Source organism: Alternaria hordeiaustralica, assembly GCF_023758085.1.
Source record: "Alternaria hordeiaustralica strain BMP 2776 chromosome Unknown scaffold_15, whole genome shotgun sequence".
NCBI lineage: Eukaryota > Fungi > Ascomycota > Dothideomycetes > Pleosporales > Pleosporaceae > Alternaria > Alternaria hordeiaustralica.
Window position 1 is genome coordinate 524,976 of NW_026056787.1, and position 19,255 is coordinate 544,230.

At 53.5% G+C, this 19,255-nt stretch overlaps 6 protein-coding genes across 6 annotated transcripts; 3 read left to right on the plus strand and 3 right to left on the minus strand.

Moving 5' to 3' along the window:
• Window positions 1-748: 748 nt before the first annotated feature.
• On the plus strand, window positions 749-3,754 carry J4E84_007241 (uncharacterized protein; the record flags this gene model as incomplete). The annotated part of the gene is made up of 2 exons (XM_049389826.1): window positions 749-994; window positions 1,298-3,754. The coding sequence occupies 2 exons, from the start codon at window positions 749-751 to the stop codon at window positions 3,752-3,754; spliced, it is 2,703 nt and encodes a 900-aa protein (XP_049242570.1).
• A 547-nt stretch (window positions 3,755-4,301) lies between these two features.
• On the plus strand, window positions 4,302-6,804 carry J4E84_007242 (uncharacterized protein; the record flags this gene model as incomplete). Its single annotated transcript, XM_049389827.1, has 2 exons — window positions 4,302-4,859; window positions 4,909-6,804. 2 exons carry the CDS (start codon window positions 4,302-4,304, stop codon window positions 6,802-6,804), a joined length of 2,454 nt encoding a protein of 817 aa, XP_049242571.1.
• Window positions 6,805-7,751: 947 nt separating this feature from the next.
• Window positions 7,752-9,273, minus strand: J4E84_007243 (uncharacterized protein; the record flags this gene model as incomplete). The annotated part of the gene is made up of 5 exons (XM_049389828.1): window positions 7,752-8,427; window positions 8,478-8,598; window positions 8,651-8,915; window positions 8,962-9,060; window positions 9,127-9,273. The coding sequence occupies 5 exons, from the start codon at window positions 9,271-9,273 to the stop codon at window positions 7,752-7,754; spliced, it is 1,308 nt and encodes a 435-aa protein (XP_049242572.1).
• Window positions 9,274-11,412: 2,139 nt separating this feature from the next.
• Window positions 11,413-12,813, plus strand: J4E84_007244 (uncharacterized protein; the record flags this gene model as incomplete). The annotated part of the gene is made up of 1 exon (XM_049389829.1): window positions 11,413-12,813. One exon carries the CDS (start codon window positions 11,413-11,415, stop codon window positions 12,811-12,813), a length of 1,401 nt encoding a protein of 466 aa, XP_049242573.1.
• Window positions 12,814-13,735: 922 nt separating this feature from the next.
• J4E84_007245 (uncharacterized protein) lies at window positions 13,736-15,741 on the minus strand (the record flags this gene model as incomplete). The annotated part of the gene is made up of 2 exons (XM_049389830.1): window positions 13,736-14,920; window positions 14,968-15,741. The coding sequence occupies 2 exons, from the start codon at window positions 15,739-15,741 to the stop codon at window positions 13,736-13,738; spliced, it is 1,959 nt and encodes a 652-aa protein (XP_049242574.1).
• Window positions 15,742-16,654: 913 nt separating this feature from the next.
• J4E84_007246 (uncharacterized protein) lies at window positions 16,655-17,934 on the minus strand (the record flags this gene model as incomplete). Its single annotated transcript, XM_049389831.1, has 2 exons — window positions 16,655-17,776; window positions 17,827-17,934. 2 exons carry the CDS (start codon window positions 17,932-17,934, stop codon window positions 16,655-16,657), a joined length of 1,230 nt encoding a protein of 409 aa, XP_049242575.1.
• Between the last annotated feature and the right edge of the window lie 1,321 nt (window positions 17,935-19,255).

Here is a 19,255-nt window from a genome sequence, read left to right on the forward strand (position 1 = left end):
GCGATGGAGCACAACATATCGTGGATGTGATGTCTTGCACTGGTGCAAAAGAAACTTTCGGAACTCGTCACGTCCAGGATAGCGATCGGGGTGGTGTTCGGTTCGAGCTTTTTTGTCCGCAAGGCTCGTGCTATGTTGCGCACAACGCTCATGAATGACACCATCTGCTATATGTCTGTGTGTTATCGGCATGTGGAGGCAACATGTCCATGATGCCCATGATGCCCAGGTGCGCGTGCCGAGGCGAACAGCGACGTCGTGGTCGAGTACAATGCAGACCACCACACCTTGGCATGACTCTCAAGCGCCTCTTGGATGGAGCCCGGCGCATCGCAGTGTATCCACGATCTCCTGCCGGGCCGTCGCGTCGAATTGCAGAGAAAGTCGCGCGTGGCGTTGACGCGCTGGCAAATGCTTTATCTGCGCGGCGGGCGAGCGAGGGCCTGTCGATGGCCTGGCGTTTCAGCGCCGTCTCACATCCGGGCATCGGTTGTGGCGCTACCAACCACATCCCTGAATTCCCTTCAGGAACAAACGCTCGCCTCGCCGCCTTGTACCCTCCCCATCCACTCACTGGCCATCGTCTCCCGCTTGTTTCACGCGGAGAAAGGGATACAACGGGTACAGTCTTGTGGGCCTGGCTAGTGGAGACCCTAGGTAATTTTGGACGCACGCGACGGCGGCAGGGTCACAGGCACGCAACCACGAGCCGGCACTTGTCTGCGGGCGTGGAATGCGGCTTCAAAACATGGCCGCAAGCGGTCGTCAGGAGGCAAGGGAGGATGAGGGACTGCTTTGTGAATCGGGCAGGATGAACGCCCACGATGAAGAGATGGCAAAAGAGCGTGGGTATCACAGCGACGACGAGGATATAAAATGCCTACTCAATGCCGGGGAACATGAATCGAGCACAGCACAGCGAACATCACACCCCGGCTACCCGAAACTTGAAACAAGGCGTTTCGACAACGTTGATTGGCGCCCCGATCCTATTGTAAGTCCCCTTCCTGAATGAACTGCTGTACATATACTATGCGGCGGCGCCCCCATTCACTTTTTCCCTTCACGCAGGCGATTGTCAGCTACCAGCACTCATTGTGTGCCTTCAGTTCTTATTGTTCTCTGTCATTCATTTCTATTGTGTAGAGTCATCTTCTCACAACAACATTACTACTTTCTTCTTCCTTCGTTGCTAGCCAACCTTACCACCACTTCTGCAAACTTGCAATCTTTCTACTCGACGATCCAACAACACTATCAACGTCCTTTGCCGGTCAACTGACAACGATACTTTCAGTCTTTCAAGTCGAGACTTTTCCAACTAGCAACTCCGAACTTCAACAAACGCACTGCCATCATGGTTGCCTTTAGCGCTGGAGCGCTTCTTTTGACGCTGCGCGTCCTCCTTTCCGCCACTCCTTCTACTGCTGTGCCCGTTGCGCAAGCACCTACTGCTTCATACGCACCAGTCCCAGCCCCATCAGCAGCACCAGCTCCGTCAGCAGCACCGGCACCGGCAGCACCAGGTGGCGCTTCCGGCTACTGGCTTGAGACTATCAAGCGCCAGGGCCAGGCTCCCTTCAACCCCAACCCGGAGTCTTACAAGGTCTTCCGGAATGTCAAGGAGCTTGGAGCCAAGGGTGACGGATCCACCGACGATACCGAAATCATCAACAAGATCATCGCTGACGGCGAGCGTTGCGGCGAGGGCTGCGACTCGACCACTACCACACCGGCACTCATCTACTTCCCCGCCGGGACCTACATGATCAGCAAGCCCATCATCCAGTACTACTACACCCAGTTCGTTGGTGACCCATTGAACATGCCCATCCTCAAGGCCACCGCAGACTTCGAGGGCATGGGTTTGATCGATGCCGATCCCTACATCCCAGGCGGCGACGGCGCCAACTGGTACACCAACCAGAACAACTTCTACCGCCAGGTCCGCAACTTTGTCATCGACATCTCCGCTACCAAGGCTGCCGCTGGTATCCACTGGCAGGTCTCCCAAGCCACCAGTCTCCAGAACATTGTTTTCGAGATGGCCAAGGGTGACGCCGGCAAGGACCAGAAGGGTATCTTCCAAGACAACGGCTCCGGTGGTTTCATGACCGACCTGACCTTCAACGGAGGTGCCATTGGTGCCTTCATGGGTTCCCAGCAATTCACCATCCGCAACATGACCTTCAATGACTGCGGTACCGCCATCTTCCAGAACTGGAACTGGCTCTTCACATACAAGAGCATCTTCATCAACAACTGCCAGGTCGGTCTTGACATGGCCAACAGCCCCGCCAACCAGACTGTCGGCTCCGTCCTTCTGCTCGACAGCAAGTTCACCAACACTCCTATCGGTATCAACTCGTCCTTCACCGAGAACAGCATTCCCACTACTGGCGGCACTCTCATCCTCGACAACTGCGACTTCACTGGTTCTGAGAAGGCTGTCATTGGTGCTACTGGTAACACCATCCTTGCGGGTGGTAAGAAGGTCGAGACCTGGGCTCAGGGTAACGCTCTCGCTGCCGGCGCACAGCTTGGCCGTGTTCAGGGTGATGTCAACGGCGCACCTGCGAAGCCCCAGAGCCTCCAGGGTCTCAACGGTTGGTTCGAGCGCAGCAAGCCCCAGTACGAGAACGTCGACGTCTCCAAGTTCGTCAGCCTCAAGTCCAAGGGTGCCAAGGGTGACGGTGCTACCGATGACACCGCTGCTATCCAGGCCGCTATCGATGGTCTCCAGGAAGGCGAGGTTCTCCACGTCGACCACGGTGCCTACCTCATCACCAAGACTGTCGTCGTCCCCGCTGAGAAGAACGTCAAGATGGTCGGTGAGGTTTACAGCACTTTCTTCATCACCGGCGAGTTCTTCTCCAACATGGACGACCCCAAGCCTGGTTTCCAGATTGGTGCTAAGAGCGGCGACAAGGGTTCTTTCGAGGCCTCTGACCTCATCATCGGTACCCAGGGCCCTGCTCCCGGTGGTATCTTGATGGAGTGGAACATCAACGCTGAAAACGGTGCCGCCGGTCTTTGGGACGTCCACTTCCGTGTCGGTGGCTACGCCGGAACCAAGCTCCAGTCGTCCAACTGCAAGAAGAACCCCGACGCGACCCACGAGCCCAACCCAGAGTGCATCGGCTCCTTCATGCAGCTCCACATCACCAAGAACTCCAACGGCTACTTCGAGAACGTCTGGCTCTGGACCGCCGACCACGAGCTCGACCAAGACGACCACTCCCAGATCGACATCTACAACGGCCGCGGCATGCTCGTCGAATCCCAAGGCCCCGTCTGGATGTACGGCACCGCCTCCGAGCACTCCCAAATGTCCCAATACCAGTTCTCCGGCGCCAAGGACATCTTCTACGGAGCCATCCAAACCGAGACACCGTACTACCAGCCCAACCCCACCGCCGCCGTCCCCTTCACCAAGAACGACAAGTACTTCGACCCAGACATGAGCCAAGCCAAGGCCGCCTGGGCCGTCCGTGTCACCGACGGCAGCGACAGCATCTGGTCCTATGGCGCGGGTACCTACTCGTTCTTCCAGAACTACGACCAAGACTGCGTCGTCGGCCAGAACTGCCAGCAAGACATGAACGAGATCGCCAACTCGACAAACGTCAACTGGTTCGGTCTTAGCACCAAGGCGTCCGTCAACATGATCACCATGGGTGGTCAGGGTCTAGCCAAGGATGAGGATAACCGCTCTAACTTCTGCGCTACCCTTGCTATCTTCGCTTCGGGATAGATACCTTCTTCCTTTCCTCTGCGACAACACTACGTGGATATTCCTTGATGGATGTTCATTGACATAGACACTTTTTCTCTTCTTTTCCCTTTGGGGACCTGTTTTTTTTTTAACGAACATGTATATTTTGTTGTTCTGTCTTTGTCCCATGTAAGAGGCGGAATGTCACACTCGCTTGAAAGATACGCTGTATGAAGTCGAGAAGCATTATTTATACCCCTGGGCAGGATGGAGGAGTTTGGGCCGGAACCTTTTCTTTTGAGTCGAGTTGATAAGATGATGAATTCGATATCTTGTGATATTATTAAAACCTGACGCCTTTGCTTGTGAATCCTCCCTAATAGTCTGAACAGCTTCATTACAGGTCCTCGCAAGGTGAGATTATGGAGATAGTGGTGATAACATGTTCGTGCCTCGCCAAAACTCACCTCCCCCGCGCGCACGTCCTCGGGAAAAACTTCCCCGCTTAGAATCTCGCAGCTCAACCTTCTACAAAACCTACGCCTTCCCACACAACCACCCCACCACCTCTCTCACGTGCGCAAACATGTCTGACCCGTCAGACGAATCCACGCGACCCGCGAAACGCGCGCGCCTCGACGATAATGCCGCTCCCTCGCTCTCCACCACATCAACCGCAGCTCCGAATACAGCTCCGATTCCCACGGCCTCGATTCTCTCGGCACCAGCAACCATTGACACGGATCTGGAACGCGAAGTACGCGCCGGTATAACCGAATATGTTTGCCCGGATAATCTGGGCTTTACGGGTGTGCTGAAGCAAAGGTACACGGATTTCTTGGTCAATGAGATTGGATTGGATGGGCAGGTGCTGCATCTGAAGAGCACGGAGGTGGTGGATAAGAAGAAAGCTGGGAAGGAGGATGTGGAGAAGACGAATGGTACGGGTGGAAAGAAGCCTGAGAGTGCGGTAGCGACTGAGGAGAAGGTCGATGCTGTTAAGCAGGATGCGGATGTTGTTGGTGAGACTACGCTTGCGGTGCCGGAGCCGGTGAAGGTGGCAGATGCGCCGAAGGAGGAGGAGAATGATGGGGAGGAGATTATTGGGAAACCGCCGGTAGCTCAGGAAGAGCCTGAAGAACAGGTAGGTGGCCTGTACGTATGTATATTGCGCAAATGCTAACATCATGCAGTTGCCGGAAGAAGATCGCAATACCCTACACTCGATATTTGGCGAACAGACTACCGACGAGATCGTAAAACTTGTCCGACAAGTACGGAGAAAAGAATCGCGAAAGGCAAAAGACTTCAAAGCCGTCATATCATCGCCCATAACCGACAAAGACAAGCGCACCCAAGCGCACCAGAGTCTACGTCGGATCTTTCCCAACCTCCTCGAGAGCGCGATGGAGGAGAACCAGACTATACGCATCAAGGCGACTCCACCAGCAGAGCGCAAAAAGAAGAAGGGCAAGGGCGGCGCAAAGGATCGCGAGAACCAGGGAGGCCGACGCGGAGGTCAAGATTGGGAGGAGCTTGGTGGTGAATACTTGCACTTCAACCTGTACAAGGAGAACAAGGATACAATGGAAGTTGTAGGGTTCCTAGGGAGCAAGCTCAACTGCGGCGCCAAGGGCTTCGGCTTCGCAGGCACAAAAGACAGACGAGCGTGCACCGTCCAAAGAGTCTGCGTAAAGCGCCAACTAGCCCAGCGCATCCAGAACTTCAACAAGATCCTGTTCAACGCCGCAGTAGGAGACTTTGAGTACCGCCACAACGACCTGAAGCTAGGAGACCTGATGGGCAACGAGTTCACCATCACCCTCCGAGACTGCCACTTCCAAAGCGAAGAAGGACTAGACTTTGCCCAGCGAAGTAAATTGGCCCAAAATGTAGTCAGCAAAGCCATCACCGACTTCTCCCAAAAAGGCTTCATCAACTACTACGGCCTCCAACGCTTCGGCTCCTTCGCCGCCAGCACCGACGCCATCGGCCGTAAAATGCTCCAAGACGACCTTCAAGGCGCGGTAGAAGACCTCCTCGCATACAGCGACACCGCCCTCGCCTCTGCCCTAAACCCGTCCGAGTCCACAACCCTAGTCTCACAAGACGACCGCAACCGCGCGCACGCCCTGCACATCTGGAAAACCAAAGGCTCCGGCACCGAAGCCCTCGACTTCCTGCCCCGCAAATTCACCGCCGAACGAAACATAATCCAACATCTAAGTTCGCGCAACAGCAAATCAGGCCGCTACGACCGCAAAACAGACTGGCAAGGTGCGCTCATGACGATCCCACGTACACTCCGTTTAATGTACGTCCACGCCTACCAATCCCTCGTCTGGAACAGCGTAGCCGGGAAACGCTGGGCCACACACGGCGATAAAGTCGTACCCGGCGACCTCGTCCTCGTAAACGAACACCGCGACAAAGAAACGGGTAGCACGGAGAAGATGCCAAAAGCAACACACGACCAAGACGGCGAACCCATCATCGATCCCTCTGGGGCAGATTCTTCGCTTGCTCCCGACGCGGACTTCGAACGCGCGCGTCCGCTTACTGCGGCCGAAGCCGAGTCAGGTAAATACAGTATCTGGGACGTTGTGCTTCCGCAACCGGGCTTCGATGTTGAGTACCCTAGAAATGAGATTGGAGAGTTTTATAAGGAGTTTATGGGGAGTGAGAAGGGTGGGGGCTTGGATCCTTACAACATGCGCCGTAGCTGGCGTGAAGTCAGTCTAAGCGGGGGTTACAGAAAGTTCCTAGCCCGGCCGTTGCAACCGCTTGAGTTCGAGGTTCATAGTTATAGGAAGGTGGATGAGCAGTTTGTTCAAACAGACTTGCAGAGGTTGGGGCGCGAGAGAGACGTTGGACATAAGATGAATGGGAAAGAGGATGATAAGAAAGAAGAGGGTGCGGATGCGCAGATGGAAGATGGAGAGGAGAAGGATGAGGCGGAAGAGGAGAAGATTGCTGTGGTGATTAAGCTGCAGTTGGCTAGTAGCCAGTATGCTACTATGGCGTTGAGGGAGCTGATGAAGGCGGGGGGTGTTAAGGCGTTTAAGCCTGAGTTCATGGGCGGGAGATGAGAGGGAAACGGATGGGAATGGACGTTGGAATTACGATTGTATGTATAAAAGATAGGTATGGAAAATGGTAAGGGAACGGCATAGTCGAATATGATGTATCGAAACCATGGATGAATGGAAATCTTCACTTTGAGTGGGTGGGATGGCGATGGATGCTCCCTTTCTGGGTGGCGGAGTCTCCAGTTTGAGGAGTAGGTAACGTCTTCCCACCCGGGTGGGTGGGGGACGCGGCGGGGAGGAGGTGGGGTGGTAGTGAAGGCTATCTCCTTTTTGTAGGAGTGTAGATTGAGGTGGCCATAGGATGACAAGTCTTGGATTTGACGAAGTAAACGATGTCTCTCGGCTACCCCGTACTTCACAACGCCATCGTACCATACTGCAAGGCATGCCATGCCATGTCAATAGTCGCATCCCCCTTTCCTTGTAACTGGTACTGGTACAACTGAAAACCTTCTTCCGCCGTGTTTACCCGTAGTACAAAATTCACTACCTCCAACCAAACGGCGAACGTTAGCGTTGACAACCCGGGTGGCGGGCCGCTCATGTCACAATCCAGCATATGGTTTGCAGTCTAGGGACACTGAGAATACTTTCTTGACGGAGAAATGCATCACAGCCAAATCACGACGAAGGTTACCGTTGACAAAACTAGTGGCATTGCCGCTCATGTCAGCAATGCTACTGGGTTTGTCAACGCTGACCTCCGTCGTGATTTGGCTAAGAATACTGTCTTGACAGTCGTAGTTATTAAAACCGAGATTCTTCTAGTTTGGCTAAAAATACATTGGGGTATCAAACTGATTTTCTTTTATCCTCATCAAACGAATGATGGGTTGGTCTTTTGCCGTCCATTTCGGTCCACTGAATAAAAAGGAAAGGCGTAGCGTCGTTACGGTCGTGTCTGTGTATATGTACAAATGTTCAGCTTGCGTTCGGATTCGAGATGCTCAAACCGCATCCCCTGCGTCCATATATCTCGGCGGCGGAGAGATGGGATCGGACAAGGGTCCAGCATAGTTCACATCTTCGCTCGTGGGCCGGCTGCGATGTAATAATGCGCGACTGAGGCTGAGGCGCGATAGTTGGCGGGGTTTCTTCTCCTCTGGCGCCTTCCATAAAGGGAGGTCTGTTGCGTCGGACGATGTGCGAGCGAGGATAGGGTCTGCGCTGCTACGTTTCGTGTAGCCCATGTCTGACGGGAGGGGTGTTGCCGCGGTGTTTGGGCGCGTTATAGTCTTTGCTTCGTACATCGATTCCAGTTTTGGTGATGAAGAAGCCTTCTTTTCGATGCCGGTGTATTGTATGCCCAGCTCCGCGAGTAGGAGGTTGTTCTGCGGCGTAGCATGCAAGTTGAGTTGGGAGAGTGAGTGATTCGTCGTTCGTGGAGATGCTCGCGTGCTCTTCATTGTGCCGCTCCTGCTTCCGTCCCTGGTGGTCATGTCCCGTGCTCTTGAGATTCCCATCTTCATGAGTGGACGGAGGGTTGCCATGCAGCCGACGATGATACATGTACCGCATTCGACGGTACTCCATATGGATACGTTGGTGACGTCCCAGAAGAAGTCTTCGAGTTCTGTTAGACCGGTTATGTAAGGGAAGCGGATTCCAGAGCAGATGCAGCCACTGTGATATGTTAGTAGAGCGGTTTGAGAGTGGCTTTAGTCGAGACGTACAGAGCTGCGAGGGATAGGATAAAGCCGACGGAGAATTTGTGCCGCAGATCCATGTTGGCGTACCATAGAATGGGGATGGGTAATAAGAAGAAGACGACGTCTGTCAATGTACTAAAGGTCGCTGTGGAGTACTTCGTAAGCTTGTGTGTAAATAGTTCATTCGCGCCACATACCTTGTTGATAGGCAAAGAAATAGTCGACCTGCCGCGATTGGCAGCGACCGATGATCTCGTTGACTGCGTACTTCTCCAAGTTGGGTCCGCATCGGAAGATGACGTAGAAGAATGCAGACATCGATGACACAATGTTGGCAGCGACGGTCACGTAGATGATGATGAAGTGACTGCGCCTGACGACGATGCGGGAGAAGAAGATGGCTAGAGAAATCTTGACCAGCATGATTGCCATGAGATAGCCGGTCTCTCTCACAATAACCCACTGCAATGGTTAGTATGGTTCGCAAGGACAGGATCAGAATACTTACTTTTGTCACCTTCTGCAACTCGTCCGCGCTGGTGATCTCGCTGGTTCCACCAGATGCTTCAACCAACCAAACTGATCCGCAGAACAAAGTGAACGTCAACTGCTAATGTTAGTTAATGATCACTTGGCAGTGGTGACAAAACCCTACACCGGCAAGTAGCATGACCGCATCATCCCAGCCAAAACTACGGATAATACATGTGCGAGTCCATATCCTGAGTAGGATGAAGATCCAGGATACAACCAGGAAGGCAATGGTAATCCGTTGTTGCTGTTCGGCGGCCATCGCCAGGTCGGCTGAGCTGTGCGTCATGGTGTCGATGTCGAGAGCACGACCAAGTGTCAAGCTGACGGAAAGCAAAGTTGCGCAGTGGTATCAAACGAGAGTAGCGTATTGCTCGAAGAGAGCAACGTATGGTCGTTCATGAGAAAGATACAACAAGAAACGGCGGGACCTGCATCGAAGGGAAGAACCGGTTTAGTATCCCGCATCATTATGTTGAGTCGAGTTTGGTTCACTATGGCTTGTAGTAGCATGCACAGCGGCCCAGCCAGTCTATCAAGTTCCCAGTAGACTATTGCCCACCGGCGGCCTTCTCCATCCTGTGAGGAGCTCTGGAGCTGCATCCAAAACTCTAATCTGACGGCTGAGGCGAATCCGAACCTTGAGCTATCGTTACTCGTAGTGTAGACGGCGGCGCTGCGGGGACGCTGCCTAGCGTTGCCGACCCATGTTGGGCTCTACGGGGTCTTCTCCGACACTGGATTAGGAGTATGTGCAGCAAGTATGTAGGTAGACAATCATAAGCGGACGCGAAACATACAGTATGCGTGCGGGGGAGTCGGTGGGGGGGCGTTGAGGGTAGTGTCAGGCACAGGGTGGGTCTGAAAGGGAGAGGGACCTCGGGATTGGTGATCTCCCCGACGCTTGGACCTTCAGATTTCCAGTCCCAGTCCTGCTTCCATCGCGAACAAGCAAACATGACCCTGGCGGAGAAAGCAGCACGAGGCAAACGGCAGAAAAAGAAAAGCACATCGGCCACCAAAGACACGCCTGGACACCGGAGAATATCGCCCCTACATTAATATCTTATAGGCTTGCGCTTAAATTTAAAGTCTTTTTGTAAGGAACTTTAGGTGTGTATATTAGTAAGTTAGTAAGTTAATAACTATAGTTTACTAAAGTTTATTAAAATAGTTATTTTTATATTTAACTATAGTAGCTAAGAATAACTCTATAATAAATATATAATAAGTTATTTAATAAGTTTTATAATAGCTTATACTATAAAACTAAAGTTAAAGCTTAAAGTTTTTATAAAAAAAGTACTTCTACTCTCTTTTCTTCTTTATTATAATAATAAATAATTAAAATTTTTTTTAAAATAATATTAAGTACCTAGCTCTTATAATAAGCTTAGCTTAAGTAGACTTATTTAATACTATATACTTTAACTTTTCTTTTTAATAAAAGTTTATCTACTTTTTTACTTTATATATTAATTATTTCTATAGCTAAAGAGATAGTAAGTTACTTAGACTAGTAAAGCGCTTATATATACTTAATATATTAAAGCTTCTATTTTAGATACTTAAAAATAGTATATAATTTACTAAAGTATTAAAGTAAAGTTACTAATAATATTATAGTACTAAGCTATTTTTATCTTTATAATAAAAAGCTTACTATATTAAATATACTACTTTTATAAGTTTTTATAAGCTAAAAGCTTTTTCTAAATAAAATAAACTTTTTAGTAATAGTATATAAGTAGCGTAAAATATTAGTAAATATAGTACTTACTATATTTAGGCTTAGTATATAGTTTAACTAAAGTAAATATAGTAGTTAAAGTAATTAGAGCTAGTAATAAAAATTAAGTTAGTAGCTTTTATAGTACTTTTCTATTTAGGTAAGTAGTAGCGTTATAAGATTATAGAATAAAAAAAACTACTTTTAGACTAGCGCCTTAGTAAATAAGACATAGATTACATTGCCTACATTAATATATCAACACTAAAGTTAGGTTCGCACTGTTCGCGTCCGGTTGGGTACCTGGCTCGCATGCACGTGAGTGATCAACACTCGTCCGCACGGTCTGCCACATTCGCCTTAGCCAGGGACGCCACGATCCCAAATACCAGATACCCGTGGACCGAGGCGAGCCTAGACAGACGATAGGTGCGGGAGTAGTCGCGACTTGGGAACGAAGGTTTGCACGGAAGCTGCCTGAGGTGTACGGTCAGGGCAGCCATACAGCACACTCCAGACCCTTTTCAGACACGCTTCACCCCTGCTTGCTGTCGCCACGGGCCCTAGTCACGCTCCCCCGAAGCTTGCATCCTGCATCCCGTGACGTCAATCTAGCGTCCCTTTACAGCACTTGAGGAAGCGAAGATCAGCATGCCGCCTTCACTTCGCCGACGAGGAGGCCAAGCACACCAACATCGCATGCCCCCGCCCTCACCACCAGAAGCCCAAGACACGTCCAGCGACGCAGAACTAGACGGTCGCCAAGATGTCGAAGAAGAAGAGCAGGATGCCTCCGCAGCCGACGACGACGAAACCCTTGGCGACGACCTAATCGGCCTCGAAGGTGATGAAGAAGACCAAGAAGAAGACGACGAAGGCGACGAAGAACTCGGTTCAGAAGATGGTCTCGCATCCCCAAACCTCCCCTCAGATAGTCTACCCAACCTCGATCCCCCACCACCTTACCTCCGCGAAATCTCCACCCTAGCATCCTGGACCGTATCTTCTTCCAAACCAGGCTGTTCAATTCCCCAACTGCGGCACCCAAATACGAACCTCTTCTGGCAATCCGATGGACCACAGCCTCACTATCTCAACATCCACTTCTTCAAACTCGTCCGTATTGTGGGATTGAGACTGTATCTCGACTTCGAACAAGACGAGAGTTACACGCCCACCAAGATAATCTTCCTCGCTGGCAGCGGGCTGAACGACCTCCAGGAATGGGGCGAGATGCGATTGGAGAGTCCGAGGGGATGGATCTGGGCTGATTTCTCGGGGGTAGGAGATCCGGATAGTGATGATGAGGGCGGTGACGACGACGACGAAGAAGGTGATGGAGGAGGAAACGCAGGCGAACGACCACAACGTCTCCTCACAGACGCCTTGCACCTCAACGGTGGGAGGAGAGGCAACGACGCATCTTCTGATTCTGAAAACGCGGCGCCGGGCCAAGGAGGGGATCTGGATATGCAGACTCCAGGACAGCAAGATACGCCTATACCTCCGTATCCTTCATACGACACACCCCAACCCAGCCAACCCACCCAACAACAACAACCCCCTCCACCAGGCACCCGCACACGCACCCGCCGCGCAAACCTCCACCCAAACCCCTCCATCACACCGACCACCCAAAACCATCCCCCATCAACCCCCACCATCCCCCCATCCACACAACCGCAAACCCTCCCCCGACCCCACCCCCGCGCCCCTTTCGCCTCCCTCTCACCCAACCCCGCTCCCCGCCCCGCTCCCTCCAATACTTTCTCAACGCCAAAGCTACCAGTGCTACGAGCGCATCTGGTTCAGATTAAGATCTTGGAGAATCATCAAAATGGCAAGGATACGCATTTGCGCGGCTTACAAATTTTTGTGAGGAATGATGAGGATGGGTTTAAGGGGAGTGGTGGTGGTGGTGGGCAGGGACATAAGGGTGTGACGGCGAGGATAGAAGGGAGTGGGGTACAAGGGATGAGGGAGATGGTGAGGAGGGAGAAGATGGAGAGGAAAAGGAGGGAGGAGGTGTTGGAGTTGGGTGGGGGGGTTATGGGGATGGGGATGGGTGGAGGTGGAGGAGGGATGGGGGGTATTAGATGATATTTTAGTGTCTTTGAGTGAGGGAATAAGGAATGGACCGAGCGAGCGGGCTAGCGATCTTTCAGCTGGTTCCTCCAAACCACAGCTTGGAAAGTCTCAAGAGCATTGGTAGAGCAATGTGGCGTGGAATACGCGTTGTAGCCTTTGCAACCATTCTTGGGTGGAAACAATATCAACATATCAAGCATAAAGTGCATCAACGAAGGCATACATCGAAAATGGACTCTTCAGCTATGCCATCCTTCTTCACATCATTCTATCATTCCTCCGTTGTCAACTTTGTCGCAGGCGGGTGGATGTCATTGCTACGAAATTATTGTAATTTGACCTCCACCACCTCCCCTCCGCCTCCCCTCCGCCTCCCCCACCCACCCGGGGGGTATTAGATGATATTCATGGATCGTTGAACGAGTAGACAAGAGACCGGAGACGTTCTTGTCGTTCAGCGAGCATCCTCAGATCACAAGCTTGAAAGCTGGAATGAGCGGCAACAAGGCAATGCGCATTAATAAGCATCACTTAGGCATGATCACCATCAAAGTATCAAGTACTCAGCGTTCATGAAGAAATAAAAAAATTTAGATTCCATAGCCTACGCCATCCATTCCATTCCATTCCTATCCTTTCCTTCCCAGTTCCATCATCTCTCGTACATTTGGATATACCTTTCCTCCAAGCTTTTAGTTGTATATAAATGTTCCGGTGATGACATCAGTTCCCTCAAAAAGCAAGATACAGATACATAGATGACCGGATATCTCGCGATCTATAACAGAGAGCGCCTAGGAAATGTGTCTCCCTCTCAATCTCCAGGAGCGGGGAAGAAGGGAGCAACCGCCAGCAGCGGAGTGGCAGGGCACTTCCAGCCTGGGGCTATTTGTTGCTTGACGACGATCTAGCCTCTCTAAATGACTTTCATCATCTAGAAAAGACCCTTACCGTCCTTCTCCCCAAGCGTATTCTTCAAATCCTTAGGCTCAGCCTCCTTCTCCGGCTTAGCGACCTGCTCGTCACTCGGGCCATTCTTCTTGTTTTGCTGCTTACGCGGCAACTTGCTCGGACTACGGTTCCGGTCCATCTTCTCCTTGTTACCATTCGCATTCTCCTTCTCCTTCTCCTTCTCCTTGACATCCTCCTCGTTATCCTCGTACGCCTGCTCAACCTTCTCGCCAGCAGCCTCAGCCTTACCAACAAGCTCCTTGGCAATCTGCCTGGCCTTCTTGCTGGTCGCATCGGCGCCCTCGTCAAGCTCCTGCAGTTTCTGGCTCACGCGGCGGTTTACGTTCTCGAGGAACTTTTGGTTGGCGGGGGACATGCTGCCTTTGCGCTCGTCTTTGATGTGGCCGTTTGCGGGCTTCCTTCCGCGGACAGCGTCTCTAGCGCGGTTCACGCCTGAGGAGATGGCGTCTTCGGCGGATTTGTCGAGAGAGTCGAGTTCGCGCTCTACGTTGCGGCTGGCGTCGCCGGCGGCGTCGGAGATGGTGCGGTGCTTGAAGTTCTGCTTGGAGTTGGGGGTGGAGCGGCGGAGGTACGACTTGAAGAAGAAGCGCATGAAGAGGATGGTCAGCGGGGCCAGGTAGATCAGGTTGACGTAGATGGCAAAGGCTTGGCCCGAGGTGTCGACACAGGGAACGGTCTGGTACTCGGTGCGGTAGAAGGTCCTCTCGACTGTCTCGTGGGGGTGGAAGAAGTCGTGGACTGCGTTGTGGGTGGGGGCAGGCTCTCCGGCAATGACTTGCTGGGGCTGGCGAACGGGGATGGGCTGGCCAGGGACGGGGATGTTCTCTGCGAGACCTTCATCGCCAGCTGCGCGGTAGATGAGCTTCCTCAGGAAGGCCACAGCAACACCAGTCACGGTGGGGAGAGCTTCGGCAACCGACTCAGTAGCGGATGCAACTGCGGATGAGACGCTGGACGAGACCACCTTGGGCGCGACCTTCTCAGCAACCTTGTATGCGACCGAAACGGGGACGGTGTAGGAGATGAAGAGGTGGATAGCGGCGAAGGCGGATCCGACGAGGAACTGGGTGATTTGGAGGGTGGTCAGAGTTCGCTTGACGATGTTGGGGACGCGGTAGCCGAGCGCGGAGACAGTGTAGTAGGTGTACTGAAAAACGTTAGTGGGCGCCATTTGCTTGGAGAAAAGCTGCTTACCATCATGGCGTGGATTCCAGAGTTGACCGTGGCAAACATCCAGATGGGAGGCGACATGAAGCGCATACCAGCCCACATGGACAACATAGCGCCGGCATGGTGGTACTTCTGGAGGGTAGTGCTGCGCTTGCCCTTTGCGAGAATGATGGCCGTGTCAAGGACTTCGTAGAACTTGGAGAGGTAGAACCACCAGCCCCAGAAAGCAAGACCCTCGTTCCAGATCCTGCCAACGTCGGTGGTGTCGGGCAGGCCGTTGGAGCCGATCTGAACCTTGGAGTTGAGGCTGCTCCAGCTGTCGTTGACGTTGCTGTAGGTGACGGCGTCGCCCAGGCCGCGGGGGCCGTGGATCTTGCAGAGGGCGTCGATAGTGCCGACAACGGCGTTGGGCTCGCTGTAGTGGGGGAACGAGTGCTTGAGGCAGCGGATCATGGCCACGCACGTCACGGCCGAGTAGACGGCGAGGAAGACATTGTGGAAGATGACAAAGGCGTAGAAGGGGCGGGTTTTGGCGATCCTCCACGGCTTGTTACCGTGCTGGCGGTTGTACCAGTTGACGTACGTCACGGCCACGAAATAGACGGAGGCGATGGTCAGCGGGACCTTGTACGACAGCGCGCCCTGGTAGATGTCTTCGGGGATGGGGAAGGGGTTCTGGAAGGTCGACTCGCCCGACCATGGCGGCGGAATGGGCGAGGGCGCGGCATCGGGAGGGAACTGGAGGACAGCCCTCGACGGCCAGTCGCCGGGGTGGAGGGAAGGGCCTGCGCCGGACATGGTGGGCGTGGCGGCGGGAGACGATGCGCGGGTGGAGGGGCAGGTGGTGGCAGCACTCAATGGGCGGGTGGTGGGTGAGGTGAAGGTGTTGGCCAGGCAGGCGCAAACAGGGTACGGCAGAGGCAGAGGGTCTGGGGGCCGCTGGGGTTTTTCTGTGGTCCGATGAGGTCAATGCCCAACGGTTGTGCTAAACTTTATCGCGAGAATCGGCCCTCGGAGCTCTGGGCGTGCCTATCGTCGGCGCAAAGTTGCGATAGAGTTGGTGTTGATGGTATTCGGAATCTCGCTAGGCACGCGATGCCACCTAGGTGTACTGCTTGGGCTACACGCACGAACCCAGGGCAAGGCGCACAGGTTATATCGTAGAATTAAGTGCACAGATATGCCCGGAGCGAGGACGCATGCAGTAACGGTGCGTCGGACAAGGAGCTAGAAGCAGCAGGCAAAGGCTTCTGGACGTCCCTCTTGGTTATGCTGAGCGTGACGGGCCAATGGCGTCGCGACCAGCTACCGAGGCGAATAATCACCACCTCCCACTGGACACCCGCCTCGACAAGACCCTCTTGAAGTTTATCTAGAATTTACATCTGCTCGCAAGTCTAACGCCATGGGGTAACACGAGTATACATCCCGTCTTGTCGACGAAAAGGCGGTCGTCATCTTGCGTTGTGCGATTGTAGAGATGCATGCTGCAAAATTTCTGCAAGGATGCTGTGAACCTGTTGAGGGTCCGGCTAAGCGCAAATCTGGGAGCAAAAGCCACCGACGCCGTAACTGGGAAGAGGCAGGGTGACGTGCCGCAGCCACATCTGGGGAACAGGTTTAGTAGGATGTACACTGGTAATATTGCTATCTTGATCAATCAAGTTGATTGTTGGTATCTTTGGATTATTGGTAGACTATAGGTAGAGACTCAGAACTTGGGCTTGCTACTCAGAGGAATCGGCGGTGGTTCACCCGAGCCGTCGCTGAGTTCCTTCTTCTTGGGCGGTGGCGGAGGCGGTGCCTTTTTTCCTAGGCCTCCCGCACTACTTTGCGACGACGACTGCGCTGGGCCTGAGGATGCACTTGACGATGCGAAGTTGTTCATCTTGCCAGCAATGCCGTACTTCTGGTTCATAGAGTTGGCCGACTTCCACCCAGACGCGACCTGATCTCCATGCCGCTGCTGGAAGTTGTTGGCAGTCGATGCAGCTCCTTTCAAGTCTGAAGCTGATACCTTGGATGGGTCATCGCGTAGACTGCTGGCGGTCCGCAGTGCTGCCTGCTTGTCTGCCCACGACGTGCCAGTGGCTGGGGGAGCTGCTGGTGATTTTGGCCCAGACATACTTGCGAACCTACTCTGCAACTCGTTCATTTGCGAGCCACGACTAGGCGGGGCGGGAGGTGGTAGGACAGCCCTCGAGCTTGAGTTCTGTCGCGGTGGGACGGGCGGTGATGGGTTTGCGCGAGGCGGTACTGGAGGAGAAGCTGTCCGTCCGATACCAAAGCCCGACACCGAGACACCTGCTTGACCCAGGCGACCCAGAGCACCTTGGTTCAGCACTCCCTGCTCAGGTCTTGCCTCTTGTGTCGCCTCATTATAGGTAGGTGGAGGAGCCGGTGCGAATTCATCGGGGTTCGAGTTCTGGCGCGGTGGTAGTGGAGGCCGTGGGGGCAGGCTGGGCTTTGGTTTGGCGGCACCTGTAGTCGGTGGTGTCGCAGCGCCAGGTCTGAACGCAGGAGGCTTGGGCAGATGCGCTGTGCTCAACCCTGTCGTGTCGGGTCGGTATGGCCCTGGGGCTGGTCTGTTTGCTTCTTCCTCCTCCCTCCTGCGAGCCTCTTCTCGCTCCTGCAGTCTTTGCTTTGCCGACCCAGCAGGCGCAGACGACGGTCCGGATGGTGCAGATGCTGCCGAACCGCCGCTGTAGTCGAGTCTCTTGGGCGGCGGCGCAAACTGCGAGGGGTCTTTCAGGGATGACAGTGGTGCTGACTGGTGATCGCGGGCGGCTTCTGCATGGGGGTCTTTACCCTGTGCCTTTCCAACCCATCCTTTCTACACACCGTTAGTTGACGGTCGATAAGGAGGAAGGTAGGCTTACATACCACCTGTGTAAGTTTCGAGTCGCTCGCTCCGCCTCCACCGCTCCCACTGTTAGTGCGACTCTTTTCGGGATGCCAGCCTCCTTTGGCGACGCTCTTGAATTTGTCCATGCCGTGTTAGCGGAGGAGTCTGGGGTTAAGCGTTGGCGTCGTGAATGCCAGCGGATAGCGGAACCGACGCGTGCGGGCCGATGAGATCATCAGCCAAGCGGGCCTTTAGCACATGTCAGCTCAAGCCGGCACGTCGGTCGGACTAATGCCCTGGGACTGGCTGACATGCCGCAGCAGAGTTCCATCGGGGCATTGAATGCCGCATGACGGTGCTGTGAATGCGGAGTCTGCGTGGGAACGCTCCATGTGTTTGTCGTGTAGAAAGATTCGAGGCCGCCCGTCAGCAGGCGCCACACGTGCTCAGCGGAGACTCACAACATCCGGACTTGAGAACCTCCCGCACTGCAGCTGCAATGCATGGCTTAGTTCCGTGTTTCATCTTTGCTAGCTGCAGCTGAGGGGAGTTTGTCGTGATACCATGCCTCAACAGTACCCACTTGCAACATCCAGGACGACCAACTGCAGCTATAGCCTGTCACAGTCAGCTCTATCGTCCCGGCCCTACTCCCATCCAATCACCCACCACGACAGGCACTCCAAAGGATCTGCATACCAGCTCAGTCGGATGCGCCGGCCTATCCTTGCGATTGTTTGTTTGACTTCCCGTCACCACAACGAAGACACCATGAGTATGAAAGCAGCATTCCAGGCAATATAACGAACAAACGCCGTCAGACTGTGCTCAGCACGCAGATACGATTGCATCATACTAAGCTTTGTTAGATCGACGGCTAGACATTAGCCAGGCTAAATTTACCCCCTCCCGAGCAGGTGGGGTTTGTTCGTCTTATAGGCGTCGAGGCTGAGTCCGTCTCTCCCCAGCATCCCAGCATGTAGCCAACCGCGCCGACTCTTTGCAGCCGGCCCTTCGGACTTTGATTCTGTTGGCTTGACAGCTTGCATCGCACACATGTTGCCAGACAACGGGTAACATGTCTGCGCCACCCCAGCCGGGCGGCCACTTCTCAAAGGATTGCCCTCCCCTCTCCGTGTCCACTTTGCATTGCCTTTCAAGACCAACAAGACGCCAATCGATCCTCCCAGCCTACGAGTCCAGCAGAAGAAACGACTCACTGCCTAGGGATACATAGTGTGCCGTTTTCGCGTCATCGATTGGACTACCAGCCTTGGAAGGTCACGCCCAAAACCCGTTCTCGGCCCCGCATCTCCCATCACTGGTCAGAAAGTGGAGCATCACCACCACCACATTCCAGCTCCCCGCCTCGGTCATATCTAGGTGTCAGGCATCTCCGTCTGATTCCTGTCTCCTTACTGGTGTCGTCCCAACACACCACTGCGGCTCATCCATACATAGCTAGTT